This window comes from Myotis davidii, unplaced genomic scaffold, assembly GCF_000327345.1.
Source record: "Myotis davidii unplaced genomic scaffold, ASM32734v1 scaffold238, whole genome shotgun sequence".
Lineage (NCBI taxonomy): Eukaryota > Metazoa > Chordata > Mammalia > Chiroptera > Vespertilionidae > Myotis > Myotis davidii.
Genome location: NW_006293779.1, coordinates 6,314,155 through 6,327,528, shown reverse-complemented (window position 1 = coordinate 6,327,528; position 13,374 = coordinate 6,314,155). Strand labels below are relative to the sequence as shown.

Sequence of the window (13,374 nt, the reverse complement as noted above, 5' to 3'; positions counted from 1 at the left end):
CAGCGGCTGCCTCGGCATCAAACGGGGCGGCGGAAGCCTCGCCGAGCGAGGGAAAGGAAGGAGACTATTTTTAGCACTGTGGCCAGGGCGTGAATGTCTCTGCACGACAGAGGGAAGAAAACCTGTTTGTTTTTTAAAGGTCAATGAAGAAAACCTGTTTGTTTTAAAGGTAGGGAGGAAACTTGTGCCCCGACCCGGGGAAGCACCCTATATGCTGGCAAGAGGCCAGTAAGAACTGCAGGTCACACACACACAGGAGGTTTGTGCTGTTTCTTTTCTCTTTCTAACCCCCATAGACTCCCCCCCGCAGAGATGAGACCCTGCCTGAGGGGAGAGCGAAGATGCTAGTTCATGCAGGACTGGGCGAGGGGGCCGCCCACCAGCAGGGCATCAGGCGGGCTCCCACTCCCCACTGGCTCTGGGTTCCCCTTTCCCGGGCGGGGTGGTGACATCTGGCAGCCTGCAAGCCGGATCCAGGTGTGCAGTGGAAAGACGGACAGGAATGCGCCTCTGGGGGAGAACCCCGCCTTCCTCAGGTCGATGCCAGCTCGCTCCACGCCTCCGGGGCCTGTGCAGGGCAGATGCGCTGTTACTGGCGGGCACTGCCAGAACCTCGGAGCAAACGCTGCTAACATCTGCTGGGGATGAGGCTTCGGGCGGGGCCGGGTCTCTGGGTGTTTCCTTTCACCTGGGAAGGGTGCAGAGGGCTGACAGTACTCACACCCCCTTTCCCAGGGGCACCCAGAATCTCTGGAGTCCCTCTTGGGTCACGGGGTTGGAAAATATTTCCCGGGTTCGCAGTGCAGGGTGTGGAATGTGACTGAGGGGAAGGGCAGGGAGGTCAGAGACAGGCCTGTAAACACCGAGTGGGAGGGAGGGAGGCCTTCTCGTCAGGGCAGCGAGCAGACCTTAGGGGTCTCTGCAATGCAGCCACCTGGAAGGCCGGGCTTTTCACCCGACTCTGCCGGGGGTGAGTTTCTCCTAATGTCTGACAGGTCGGGGAACAGTGCCAGGGGCAGAGGACCCAGCTCCGCTGCTATTTCTGGCACCCAGTTCCGGGTGGTGGGCCTTCGTTTCCTCTCTGCAGCAACGGGGTGAGCCAGATGGCTCTGAGCCGCCTCTCCCTGTCTCCCAGGTCCAGTGCCCCAGGGAGGGGGGCTCTGGCAGCTCCTGAAGGGCAAGTCGGCTCCTGACTCCTTCGCTAGCTGGGCAGCCTGGGGTGTGCAGTGAGTTTAGGTAAAAGCCTGCCCAGGCCCCGGAGGCTCTGTGATTTCCAGGGCAGCGGGCGAATTTCTGCAGCTTGGGCGCCTGCAGGATCCCTGAGTCAGTGCAGGCCTCACAGCTGGCAGGTGCGTGGGGGACAGAGCCCCACAAGGGCCTGGTGCAGACGGGGGTGGAGGGAGTGTCGGGAAAAGGCCTGGAGGCCGCTCCAGGGTGAGACTGCTTGAAGGGCCTGGGAAGGCTCCTCTTCTGAATCATGGGCCTGCAGCCGGGCTTTTCTGCTGGAAAGATCTGAAACTCAGTGAGATGGCCTAACGTTTACACACACGTGGGGGAGGGGAGGGAAGAAAAGATTGAAAAACAAAGAGACCTCTCCTGGCTGTACCAAAGGCATCTATCCTTGAAAGAAATCATTTTCCGAGCATGCCCAGAAGCTGCAGTATCTTGTAACTGGAACTAGGTAAGAATTAAGGCCCTAAGATGAAAAAGGGGAAGACTAATTCCTAAAGGCAATGGGCATTTGCCTGAGGGCAACCTGTACTCTTATTTCTTTAAGAAAGTGAGAAGGTGCAGCTCACGGGCACCGCCGGGACTGGCTCGATCGATCGGCTAACGGAGGCAGTGTGATCCTGAAGATGAAACAGGTGTCGGGGGTGAGGACCTGCGGCAGGTTACAGCTCTGGATGGGGTCTCCGGGACACAGGGGCTGTGGTTTGGGTCCCCAGGGAAGAATGACAGTGGCCATGGGGAAACAGGAGCAAGGAGGCAGAGGCAACCCCAGGACGCGGGCGGCTCTCAGCCGACCTCTGAGGACAGAGCCTGCTCAGCCAACCGCATCCTGACACAGGTGTCGCCGAGCCCTGTCTGAGCCCAGACCCAGGCCCAGCACAATGGGCCCCGGGCCAAATGGCTAGGCTGGTGGGGCTTGGCAAGGGGAAGAGGCACAGCCGGGCTCTGTAAAGAAAACCCTGCCTTGGGTCTATACCTGTTGGGTGGGCCTGGCCTGGGAGGTGTGGCTGAAGAAAGGGAGGGGGGAAAGGCAGACCATGACCTTGAAGGGAAGGAAGGGCTGTGGGGAGAGCAGAACAGGCTCTGTACTCACCGCTTCCTCTCGGTCCCCGGCTCCTCCGTTAACCTGTGCAGCACGGACACAAACAACACACTGAGGTCACCACCAGGGCCTTCTCACTCCCTGGACCTTTCCCCAGGGGCCCCCTGACCCTCCACACCCATGGGCTTCTGGACTCGCCTCTCCCTTTTTTCCTCGTAGACCGACTTCCCCCAGCAGGTGTGAAAACAGAGGAGCTCCACACCATCTACAGCCAGCAGCTGCAACCCCCTAAAAGCCGTGGAGACCAGCGCCTCCCAGGAGGACGTACTGATACTAGAGTGGAACGGAAGCCACCCGAAATCCAGGGAGTGGTTACTTCAGGGGGTACAGCCCCCGCAGTCCTGAGCGTGAACTTGGTGAGAGGGAGTTACACTCAGTGGGGCAGCATTTCCGTCCTGCAGGCGTATCCGCTTGGGGATGCGAGGCCATCCTCTCGCCCGCCCTGGATTTGCGGCCACTGCCTGGACCCTCACTGTCTTCCTCACGGGGGCCGCCGCCGGTCTCCAGACCCGCAGTGCCCTTTACGTGTGCAAACCGCGCTCCCAGCTCTCAACACCAGGCCAGGCAGGTCCTGGGGGAGGGATTCTGAAGAACTCAGGAGCATAAATGAGACCCTGGAGTAGCTGCGACAGATTCAGGCTCTGAAGTCACATGGGGGAGTTCTGCTCGTCTGTGCCATCTATGTGGTCTTGGTTAAAAGTGATCACCACTCAAGGTGAGGGGTGAGGGGAGGCAAAGCAGGAAGGGTACCCCAACAGAGCAGAAGCATTCCTCGGGATGCAGCGGACAGAGAGCCAGGGCAGGGCAGGGAGAGGCCTGAGGGGGGAACGTGGGTGGGAAGTCCAGCTCAGGTGTGAATTCTTCAAAAGTGTCCACTTGGCTCTCAAGGTGTTTGCATTGAGAGACGATGTTTGCCTGACAAGTTGTGTTTATATTTTGTCAGCACAACCTCAACCCCAAAGAGGAAAATCTCTCTATGGTTGACAGTTACTGCTCTCCAATGCCTCGGTGGCAGTAGCTACTGCAAAGCCTACAGCAAAAACTCACGCCCAGATCATGGCAGAGACTCAGAAGGTCTCTCCATAAAAACACTTGGTTTTAGAACCACACCCACGTAACAGCTACATTGTAGCCACAGGGACATATCCGAGGACCTTACAAGCATGTCAAACTCAAGGCCACGGGGCTGCCAGTTTGACATGCATGCTTACAATGTTGAAAGTCAAACATTTTTCTGAAACTCTATCCATCTCAAACCCCAACTCCTAACACTCTTCCCTTGGGGATGACACCTAAAAGCCACAGCAATAGAAAGGTAGGTGCTCTCACAGAAAGATTTCACGACGACATAGTAGAGGCACTGACTCTGGTAGAGGCACTGACAGACACGGGAGCAGACACTGGGAGCGGGAGGGACAGGAAGCAGGGCTGTGATAGGGCCACTCAGGCGTAAAGGCGGAGACCCTGAGGCCGGGAGACACCAGGCCAGGGGACCGTGCCCAGTCCAATGAGAGGTGCAGCCTACATCCAGCCTTGAACCAGGACTGCCGGCTAAAACCCATGGTCCGGGCGAGCCCCAGTGGTCAGGGCAGAGCCCTCTGGCTTCGGGGATCGGAGGGAGCTGAGGAGAGGCCATGGGAAAGCTATTGGAGGAGGGAGGGTCTACGGCAAGAGAGGCCAGAGCAGCAGCTGTTAGGTCTTCAGCCAAGAGCACTCCACATGAATGCCAGCATCTGGCTGGACTGTGTGCATGCGTGCGTGCTTGTGTGTGGCGCATGTGTTTACATAAGTGTAAACTGATCTTTGTGTGTCTGCTTTCCACCTCTTGTACTGCAAGCCTCCTGCCTTCTTCCTCAGGGACGCCAGTCTTCCCTACATTCCTCTGTAGCATTTCTGGATGTTTCAAACACCACTGCCCCCAGCTTCTGGCCTTCAACATCCACGCCAGACCTGCCATCCTCACACGCCCATCATCCCAGGGCATGTCCACCTCCTCCCAGGCCTGGCTCTGGTCACTAGATGGTTTCAGCACCTGACGGAGGTGTCCTCTGCCCCCCCCCCCATTTCTTCCTTGGCAATGCCAGTGTCCTGGCTGACACACTCCAAAGCCTCCCCTCTTATCCACACGAGCCCTATGGGCAAACACCACTGCAGACCCCCTCGCACCAGGCTTTCCCTCTCCCATCACAGCTTCCTGGCCTGTATCGACCTTCTTCCCTCCCTTCCTTCCCGTCACTTAGTCTAGTCGTCTGTTCAGACTAAAGCCTGGGTGTTGGAGGTAGAGAAGCCGGGGTGGAATCCAGGCTCTGCCATGTACTCCCTGTGCAGTCCTTCAGCGGCTCTGAGCCTTGTCTAGAACCCGTCCCTCCCGGGGCAGTGGCACCAACAGGAGGACTGTGTCCGGCAGCCAACAGGGACCTCCCAGGCCTTCGCCGCCTCTCTCCCTGACTAAGGGCTCGTGGCACATCACCCTGTTTATTTCCTTCCACTTCTTCATTTACTGACATCCCACTGCACGCGAGGCACCGTTCTAGGCACTGGGGGTACAACGCGCGCAAAACAGACCAAGGGCTCTGCCTTGTGGAGCTCACGTTTTGGAGGAATCCAGCAACGGACATATTGATGTATAACAAATAACAGCTAACTCTTGCCCTAGCTGGTTTGGCTCAGTGGATAGAGTGTTGGTCTGTGGACTGGAGGCTCCTGGGTTTGATTCCCGTCAAGGGCACGTGCCTGGGTTGTGGCGTCGATCCCCAGTAGGGGTGTGCAGGAGGCAGCCGATCAATGATTCTCATCACTGATGTTTCTATTTCTCTCTCTTCCTCTCTGAAATCAATAAAAATATATTTTTAAAAAAATAACAGCTCTTAAATGTCCAAAGAGAATTTTGTTGTCTGTTTGGTGAAATACAGAAGCATGAAAATTAAGAACATGGAGTTGGGAGTCAGAAGGACCCAGTTCAAACCCAGTATCTGCCACTTAATTGCTACATGATCTAAGTTTCTCTGAGCCTATTTTCTAACCAGTAAAATGGGACTGTTATTCTCTATCTCACAGGGTTGTTAAGGATTAAATGAGATTATGTGTGGCAATCACTTGGCACAGCTTTTCACACATAGTATTAAGTAGGTTTTACATTCCAGGCACACCTCATTTTATTGCACTTCCCTTTACTGTGCATCACAGATGCTGCGTTTTTTACAAACTGAAGGCGAGAACCTCTACCTGCAATAAGATGATGACTGGCTTTATGGCGATACTTGCTTTATTGCGCTGGCCTGGAACTGATCCTGCAATATCTCTGAGGTACATCTACACTGACCTCTGCTGTACCTCTTTATTGCTTTTCTGCCCACAATCATCTCTTCCTTTTCAGAAACCTTCCCTGTACGTATAATCATACACTCAAGGTTTGATGATTAACTTTTCCTGCTACTTCATGTTGTCTCCTGTTTATTTTGCATCTTTGCTTTCCTAACTGTATCATAAACTCCTTGAGGCGAGGGGGCACGTTTTGTTTTGCTGTTTATCTAATTTCCTGTATCCCAACCACCTACCATTGTATCAGAAATCAGGAGGCTGTGCTGACCCACGGACACTACTGCCTCCGGGGAAACACTTGGCGACCAGTGGGGACAAGTAGGCAGGAGGAGCTGAGGGGCCGAAAGCTTTGGGGGAAGGTGGCAGCAGGAGGAAAAGCAGAAACAAGAGGGAGCGGGTGTCTGTTCAGGGGCTACATAGCTCTGCTCCCATTCGCACTCGGGGTCCTGAGCTGCCTTTACCTCTGTCTTTCCCACTCTGCATCTTCTCTTCTTCCTCTGCACCTTCCTCTGCTGGGAAAACAAGGAGGCCCGTGACCCTTGAGCACAGGACAAGCATAGAGGGGGTGAAGGGAGTCACACAGGAGGCTTGGGATGACACCTAGCTACCGGCTCATGGCTGCAGCCTCCAAGCCTCACCTCGTCTGCACCCTGTGGGGTCCAGTCCCCCACCATGCTTCACAGGACCTACTCAGAGCCCTTAGAAGCAAGCAGAGCCATCCGATGTCCCCTGCACGGCTGCTGGCTTCCTGGTGACCAAGGTGGGGTGGCCACCTCTTCTCTGTGCCCGTTTTCCCTACGGTGGTGACATCCTCTCGGGATATAGCTAATATTGTGCATTCAGGTTAAAGAAAGCAACCGTGAAAGTGCATAGTGGGGATACCTAGATCTACACTGGCTTCCGTTAAAACAAACAACAAACAAACAAACAACTAGAGGTTTTAGCTGACAACAATCTTAAAATGACTGAGCAGTGCAATTGGCTGCGAGAAAAAAATGAGTGGCATCTCAGGTTGCTTTTGCGGGGGTCTGCTCGGGGAGGTCACAGTTCACTGTGCTCTGCAGGGAGAAGACCCCCCCCCACCGACCGGGGATCCGGAGAAGTGTGCTCAGCCCTGGGAACTCACTCACTTTGAACTGGGCCTTGAAGCACTCGGCCACAGCGCAGTGTGGGCAAGCAGGAGGGTAGAGTGGAAACCACGCCGCCTTAGGGATGGCTGAAGGAACCCCCAGATAGCTGCCTAAAGAGGAATAAGGCTGAGGGAGAGCCTTGCTGTCTGCTGCCAGGTACTTGAAAGGCAACAGAAAGAGGAGGAACTGAACGGACTCTGGGTAGCTTTCGAGGGTTGAGTGAGGATAAATGGGTTACAGAAAGGCGGATTGTGGCTCCCTGATAAGGAAGAACTTCCCAATGATGAGCTCACTGGAAAGATTCAGACAGAGGACTTTTATATCAGGAGGCAAACTGGAGCAAATGACTTCTAAGATCCCGGCCAACTTGAAGATTCCATTCTTTGTGAAAATATTTCAAAAAAGATAAGGAGGGCAAGCTAGGGGTCCGCCCTGTATAGAATAGTTGTAAAGCTAACCTGAACATCTGATCTCATCCTGACACCAGCTCCACGGTGGCAGCGAGAATGGGCGGGTGTGGGGGACGGCCCTTCCATTCACTGGGACACTGGCCGCCTTGCATGTAAAAACGTCTATTCCCGCATTTTATGGAGACACTGAGCCATGTGTGGGCTCGGTCCGCATCTACTTATGGACGTCAGTGTTGGAGCGAGCAGCGCAGTGGTGAAGGGGCCCTCGTGCGGCTGCGGGCTAATGTCCTGTCCTGTGTGGGAGAGGGCAGTGGGAAGAGCACCGACGTGGGTCCTGAAGCCCTAAGTCAGTGGTTCTCAAGCTTGGCTGCACCTTAGAATCACCTGGGAATCTTTTTAAAATACTGATTTCTGGGCCTCGTCCTCCGGAAATTCTGTTTCTTTGTTATGGGGTGGGGCCACAACATTAGTAACAAAGAAACAGAATTGCCGGAGAACGAGGCCCAGAAATAAGGATTTTAAAAAGATTCCCAGGTGATTCTAATGTGCAGCCAAGGTGGAGAACCACTGCCCTAAGTTCTAGGACCAGCTCTGCCCCTTCAAGCTGCACAGCGTTAGGCAGATTACTTTCCTGATAACTACTCACTGCATTTATAAAGTACGGGGTCTGGACAACGTGATCTCTAAGGCACCTTCCAGAAACATGGCACAATTCCGTGGCCACCACCCTTTCCTGCTGTGAGAGGTCACCATGCATCTCCTAAGCCAGCGGTCGCCAACCTTTCGGACCTCACAGACCACCAGTGGAACATGGACCATCGGCTGGCGACCGCTGTCCTAACTTCTGTTTCTGTGAAGCTGCTTGGCCTGCATGTGCTTTGTGTTTAACGATGTCCAGTTACCTCCCATCCAGTGTGATGAGCTCATGGGCCACTTATTCTGCATAAACCCTAGTAAGTTGCCAAGAGGCACACGTGTAGCTAATTTCTTGGGCCTGAAATCCCTTAAGAAATTCCCTTTAAAAGTGGGGTTTCTGAAACCTGAGGGGAGCTCCAATAGGAGGCACTTTCTAATCACTTGTGAGGTCACCTCGATGCAGTCACTGCTTCTGCCTTCGTGTGCATGGAGGGGGTGCTTTTGACAGGGGCTGAGAAGTAGCACCAGAATCGGACAGTGTCCCCATAACGCTCCCTGCACAGGAGGACTGGATCTTAACTGCTCTGGAAAAACCAACCCCGGCCACACATTGATTCTCCCCTAAAAGACAACAGGCAGGTTCGGGGGCGAAGCCATGGCCGGACCCTGGCTGGACCCTGACACTAAAGGTGTGGAACCAGAAGGCTGGGCTTCCTGAAGAGCATGGACGGGTGGTTTCGATGTCTGTGTCTGAGTGAGTGTATGTGTTTGACTAGTCCATGGAGAAACGGCTTTATATTTTTAATGAATAACCTAAGCTACTTCAAGGCATTTAAAAGCATTACATTAGGTCAAAAGAAACAAAAGAGCCACATGCTAGTAAACGAGTGACCTATAGCCCTTAGGGAGGGAACCACTTGGTTAGTACACAGCAGGGGGACTGACCACTGCAAAGAAATTAGCAAATCTCTGGCCGCTACAGAGCTGATGGTGTCACGGGATTCTTAAAGATGTGATGGTATGGGAACGGCCTTCTATTTTCCTCTCTTTCCTGGGTTTCATGTAAGGGAAAAAACGCCAAGAGAAAGGGTCTTTGGAAAAATCAATGAAATAGCCAAGTGCCAGAGAGACAGAGAGAAGTCACAGTGGACACTGAACTTGAGGAGGGGAGGAGGCAACAGACTCAGGTCATGAACTTCGAGTGGAATCAGAGCCTAGTCATGGACAAAAGGAGAGAATAGGGTTTCAAAACCAAATCAGAGAGGGGAAGCAGAAAGGCAGCTGGGAGAGAGTCCAGAAGCTGTGTGGCTGGTCCGGCGCCAGCCCTCCAGGAAAGCTGCAGAAAGAGCCGGGGTCAGGGCCTAGGAGAGAGCTGGGCGGGGAGGGGGCCCTGGGCAGACACACTCAGGGAGGAGGCGCCTCCCTGGACTCAGAGGCCTAGATGCCTTTAAATCCTGCATTGTGTGTGCCCACGCGGTGTACTCGTCAGAGAAACCTCAGTGTGCAACTGTCTCCATGTGACCTCGCGTGGGAGAGAGACTCAGGGTGGGGGCGTCCAGTGTGCTCCTAGCAGGCAGAGGACGGGGTGGTGAGAGGAGGGGTCTGTGTCCTGTGGTGACGGTTTACACGCGGCGAGGAGTGAGGAGCGCGTGCGGGAGGAGGCGTGGGCCGGGTGGGAGCTCTGGGCTTCACCTGCGTGGAGCTCCTTCACCAGGGATGACATGGTGTTGGTGATGGAGTCAGCCGCCACCAGCAGGTCATTGCGGAGGTTTCTCCTCGTACCTGAGGGGAGTCAGAGCAGATGGCGATGCCAGGTGGGTGGGTGTGGATACGAGAGAGCAGAGCCCATGACTCGGCCTGCCAGGCCCTGGGACAGGGCAGCGCGCCTAAGGGGACCTGGGCCGCGGCCGCGCGAGGTACCCAAGTCCACCTCCTCCTCCCTGTCCTCCTCCACCTAAAGAGCAGGGCCCTGCCAGCTCCAAGCTTCTCGGCTGCCACAAAAGAGTCGGGTTCCAGAACGAACATCATTCCAAGGTGCTCCTCGGTCCTCGGCGGGGCCTTGCTCTCCTGTGCTCCCACCTCCCTGTGTCTGTCTCCGCCCCAGCAGGACCCCTTGGCCGCTCATCTTCCCCCAACTGTGGAGCACGCTGGCTGCCAGCTCCTCAGACGGCTGACACTCTGACACGGAATGCCCTCAGCAAGGTCCCGTGCAGAGTCCGCCCTTCCTTCTCTTGCTTCCCCCAAAGACTTTCCAGGGCAAGCGCGTGACTCTGGGAACGATTCCAGCCAATTGCTCTGGAAGAAGCAAAGTCCAGAGGGTAGGGCACTTCTCACAACCCTGAAAAAGAGCACGGAAACCCAGGGAGCTGCTCTTTGCACACGCACACAGCCTGCAGACCTCCCTGGAGACCAGCCCATCTACTTGACTTATTTATGCTGCATGTAAAAACCTGGTCACTTAGACCTAAGCACACAGAAGAAGTGATACTAAAGAATCTCAGTAAAAATCTGTTCCCAAGCCCGCTCAACTCCCGGCCATGCTCTGCTCCTGGAACTGACCTTGTGCAAAGGCCTCCTGCATGTCGCCCCCGCCTCCGCTCAGGGGCTCCTGCGGACAGTGGGTGGGCGTGGAGCCAGCAGATGTTGAGCGGACGGGCATGGGCATTGGGCGGCTGCCTCCGTGAGTGGGCGATGTGTGTGGCGATCCTGTGGCCTGGGCCTGGGAGAATCAGAGAGATGAAATGTTATCTCAGGTATCTTACCTCTTTGAAGAAGGGAGACGCCCTTCTCCCTCAGCAACCTGAGCCGGCCGGCAGGGCTTCGGTTCCGTGGGGCAAGGCAGGGCACGGCCACATCAGCAAGGAGGGAGTCAGGCTGCCTCCAGGACTGGAGAGAGGAAGAAAAGGAAAAAAAGAGAGGGAGAGGAGGAGAGAAGAGGGAGAGAAAACACGGGAAGAATGGGGGAGAGAGCGAGGGAGAGCGGGGCTAGCACAGAGGCACGCAGGCCTTCCAGGTGCGCAGGCTGAGGAGAGCAGCTGTGGAGGGTCTGAGAGGGGTTCGGGTCACAGCTGGGAAGTTATACAGTGGTTCTCAACCTTCCTAATGCCGCGACCCTTTAATACAGTTCCTCATGTTGTGGTGACCCCCAACCATAAAATTATTTTCGTTGCTACTTCATAACTGTCATTTTGCTACTATTATGAATCGTAATGTAAATATCTGATATGCAGGATGTATTTTCATTGTTACAAATTGAAGATAAAGTATAGTGATGAATCACAAAAACAATATGTAATTATATATGTGTTTTCCGATGGTCTTAGGCGACCCCTGTGAAAGGGTCGTCCGACCCCCAAAGGGGTCGCGACCCACAGGTTGAGAACCGCTGCTCTGAAGGGAGCTCACTGAGGTTTGGGCTCTGCTGCCCTTCAGAGCAAGGGAAACTGAATGTGGCAGGTAGACTAGGGTTTTCTGCGGAAGCAAAACTGGAAAAACATACGCCAAGTGTCTTAATGAGTTCAAATGAAAATAATTATTTTTTTGAGATCTAGCTTAACCTGCTCCCCCTGCCCTCCACTCCCCCCCACACCCCGAAACTGCCTGAACAGGCTGACGGGCTGTCTGCACAAAGCCTCACCTCAGTGCTGCCGCCAGTGAGGGCGCTGGGCTAAACAGAACAGCTTGTTCTCCATCGTCCTACTTTGATCCGTGTGCGTGCGTGCGTGTGTGTGTTTAGAGAAATGTAAAAAAAAGAGGAAGCTAAAAAGTATAACATAATATACTGCCCAAATTAATAACTGTTGATATGGTATCAAAATTATTTCAGCTTAAAAATACTGCCGACAAATCTGAAGACTCCTTTCATCACCAGTTCTTTCCAATCCCAGTCCCCTCATCTTATTCCTTCATAGGCAACCATTATCAAAGATTCTGGTGTGAAGTGTTTTACCTATGTGTATACTAGTATGTGTAACTATGAATAATATATGACAGTTCATGCTTTTAAATTTTGTATAAATGGCATCATGCTGCACATATCATTGTGCAAATTGGCTTTTATCACTTAGCACACTTTTTGAGATTTTTCCATGATACAAATAAATATGAACTTAGGCCCTTAACTCATATTATATATAAAAACTCCACAAATGGGTCAGACTAAATACAAGAACTAAAACTATAAAACTCTTAGAGGAAAAGATTAGGCAATGACTTTTTAGATATGACAAGAAGCATTGCTACGAAAGAAAAAATAGATAAACTTCATCAAAATTAAAAACTTTTCTTCAAAAGACACCTTTAAGAAAGTGAAATGACAACTCAGAATAAAAACATTTTGCAAATCATATATCTGATTAGTGATTTGTATCTAGAATATGTAAAGAGCTCTTACACTCAATAATAAAAGGACAAGTAACCTAATTTAAAAGTGGGCAAAGGATCTGAATGGACATTCTCCTACAAATGAGATATACAAATGTCCAATAAGCACATGAACAGATGCTCAACATCATTAGCTACTAGGGAAATGGAAATCAAAACTACAAGAAGATAGCAAGTCACACCCCAGCACGGCTATAATAAAAAGGACAGACAATAACAAGTGTTGACGAGGATGCGGAAAACTGAAACCCTCATGAGCTGCTGGTAGGAATCTAAAATAATGCCGCTGCTTTAGAAAACAGCCTGACAATTCCTCAAAAGGTTAAACATTAGGTACCACATAACCCAGAAATTCCATTTCTATATATATATCTGCGCAAAAATTTGTACACAGGTGTTCATAGCAGCATTATACATAATACCCCTAGGTGGAAACAATCAAAATATCCATCAAATGATGAATAATTTGAATGAAATGATTTGACAATAAAGGGAAACAAAGTACTGATACATGCTACAAAATGGAGAAACCTTGAAAATATGCAAAGTAAAAGAAGCCAGTTACAAAAGACCACCCACTGTTTGATTCCATTGATATAAAATGTCCAGAACAGGCAGACCCACAGAGATAAAAAATAGACTAGTGTTTGTCTGGGGCTGGGGGTTTGGAAGGAATGAGGAATAGAGTGCTAAGGTGTATGGGATGCTTTGGGGGGGGTGTGTGTGATAAATTGTTCTAAAATTGGTTGTCATGATAGTTGTACAACTTTGTGAATATATTAACACTGAAACAGGGTGAATTGTATGTTATATAAATTACATCTCAATAAAACTATTATAAAAAAAAGAGACCCTACTAAGAAAAACAAAAAGATAAGCCATATACTGAGGAAAACATTTGCAAATTATATGTGATAAGGAACTTGTGGGTATTTGTAATAATTTTTTTGGGTCTGACACCAAAAGCAAAGGCAACAAGAGCAAAAATGGACAAGTGGGACATAAACGAAAAAGCTCCACACAGCAAAGGGAACCATCAACAAAATGAAAAGGCAACTTGAATGAGAGAAAATAACTGCAAGTCATATACTACCTATGATAATGAGTTAATATTGAGAAATATAAAGAACTCATACAACCGGTTTGGCTCAGTGGAAGAGCG

General features: G+C 51.9%; 1 protein-coding gene across 8 annotated transcripts in view; it reads right to left on the bottom strand.

The window, feature by feature from the left end:
* Window positions 1-253: 253 nt before the first annotated feature.
* Window positions 254-13,374, bottom strand: part of DTNB (dystrobrevin beta) — a 148,892-nt gene continuing 135,771 nt past the window's right edge. For 5 of the 8 annotated variants that reach the window (XM_015566381.1, XM_015566384.1, XM_006767508.2 and 2 more), the window contains 5 exons: window positions 10,389-10,548; window positions 9,522-9,611; window positions 6,115-6,165; window positions 2,324-2,356; window positions 254-568 (listed from right to left, as the gene is read on the bottom strand). In XM_015566381.1, the coding sequence (XP_015421867.1) occupies window positions 2,352-2,356; window positions 6,115-6,165; window positions 9,522-9,611; window positions 10,389-10,548 (306 nt within the window). In that variant the 3' untranslated portion in view covers window positions 254-568; window positions 2,324-2,351. The remainder of the gene's footprint in view (window positions 569-2,323; window positions 2,357-6,114; window positions 6,166-9,521; window positions 9,612-10,388; window positions 10,549-13,374) is intronic. The other 3 variants (XM_015566382.1, XM_006767511.2, XM_006767512.2) reach the window with 3 other exon arrangements.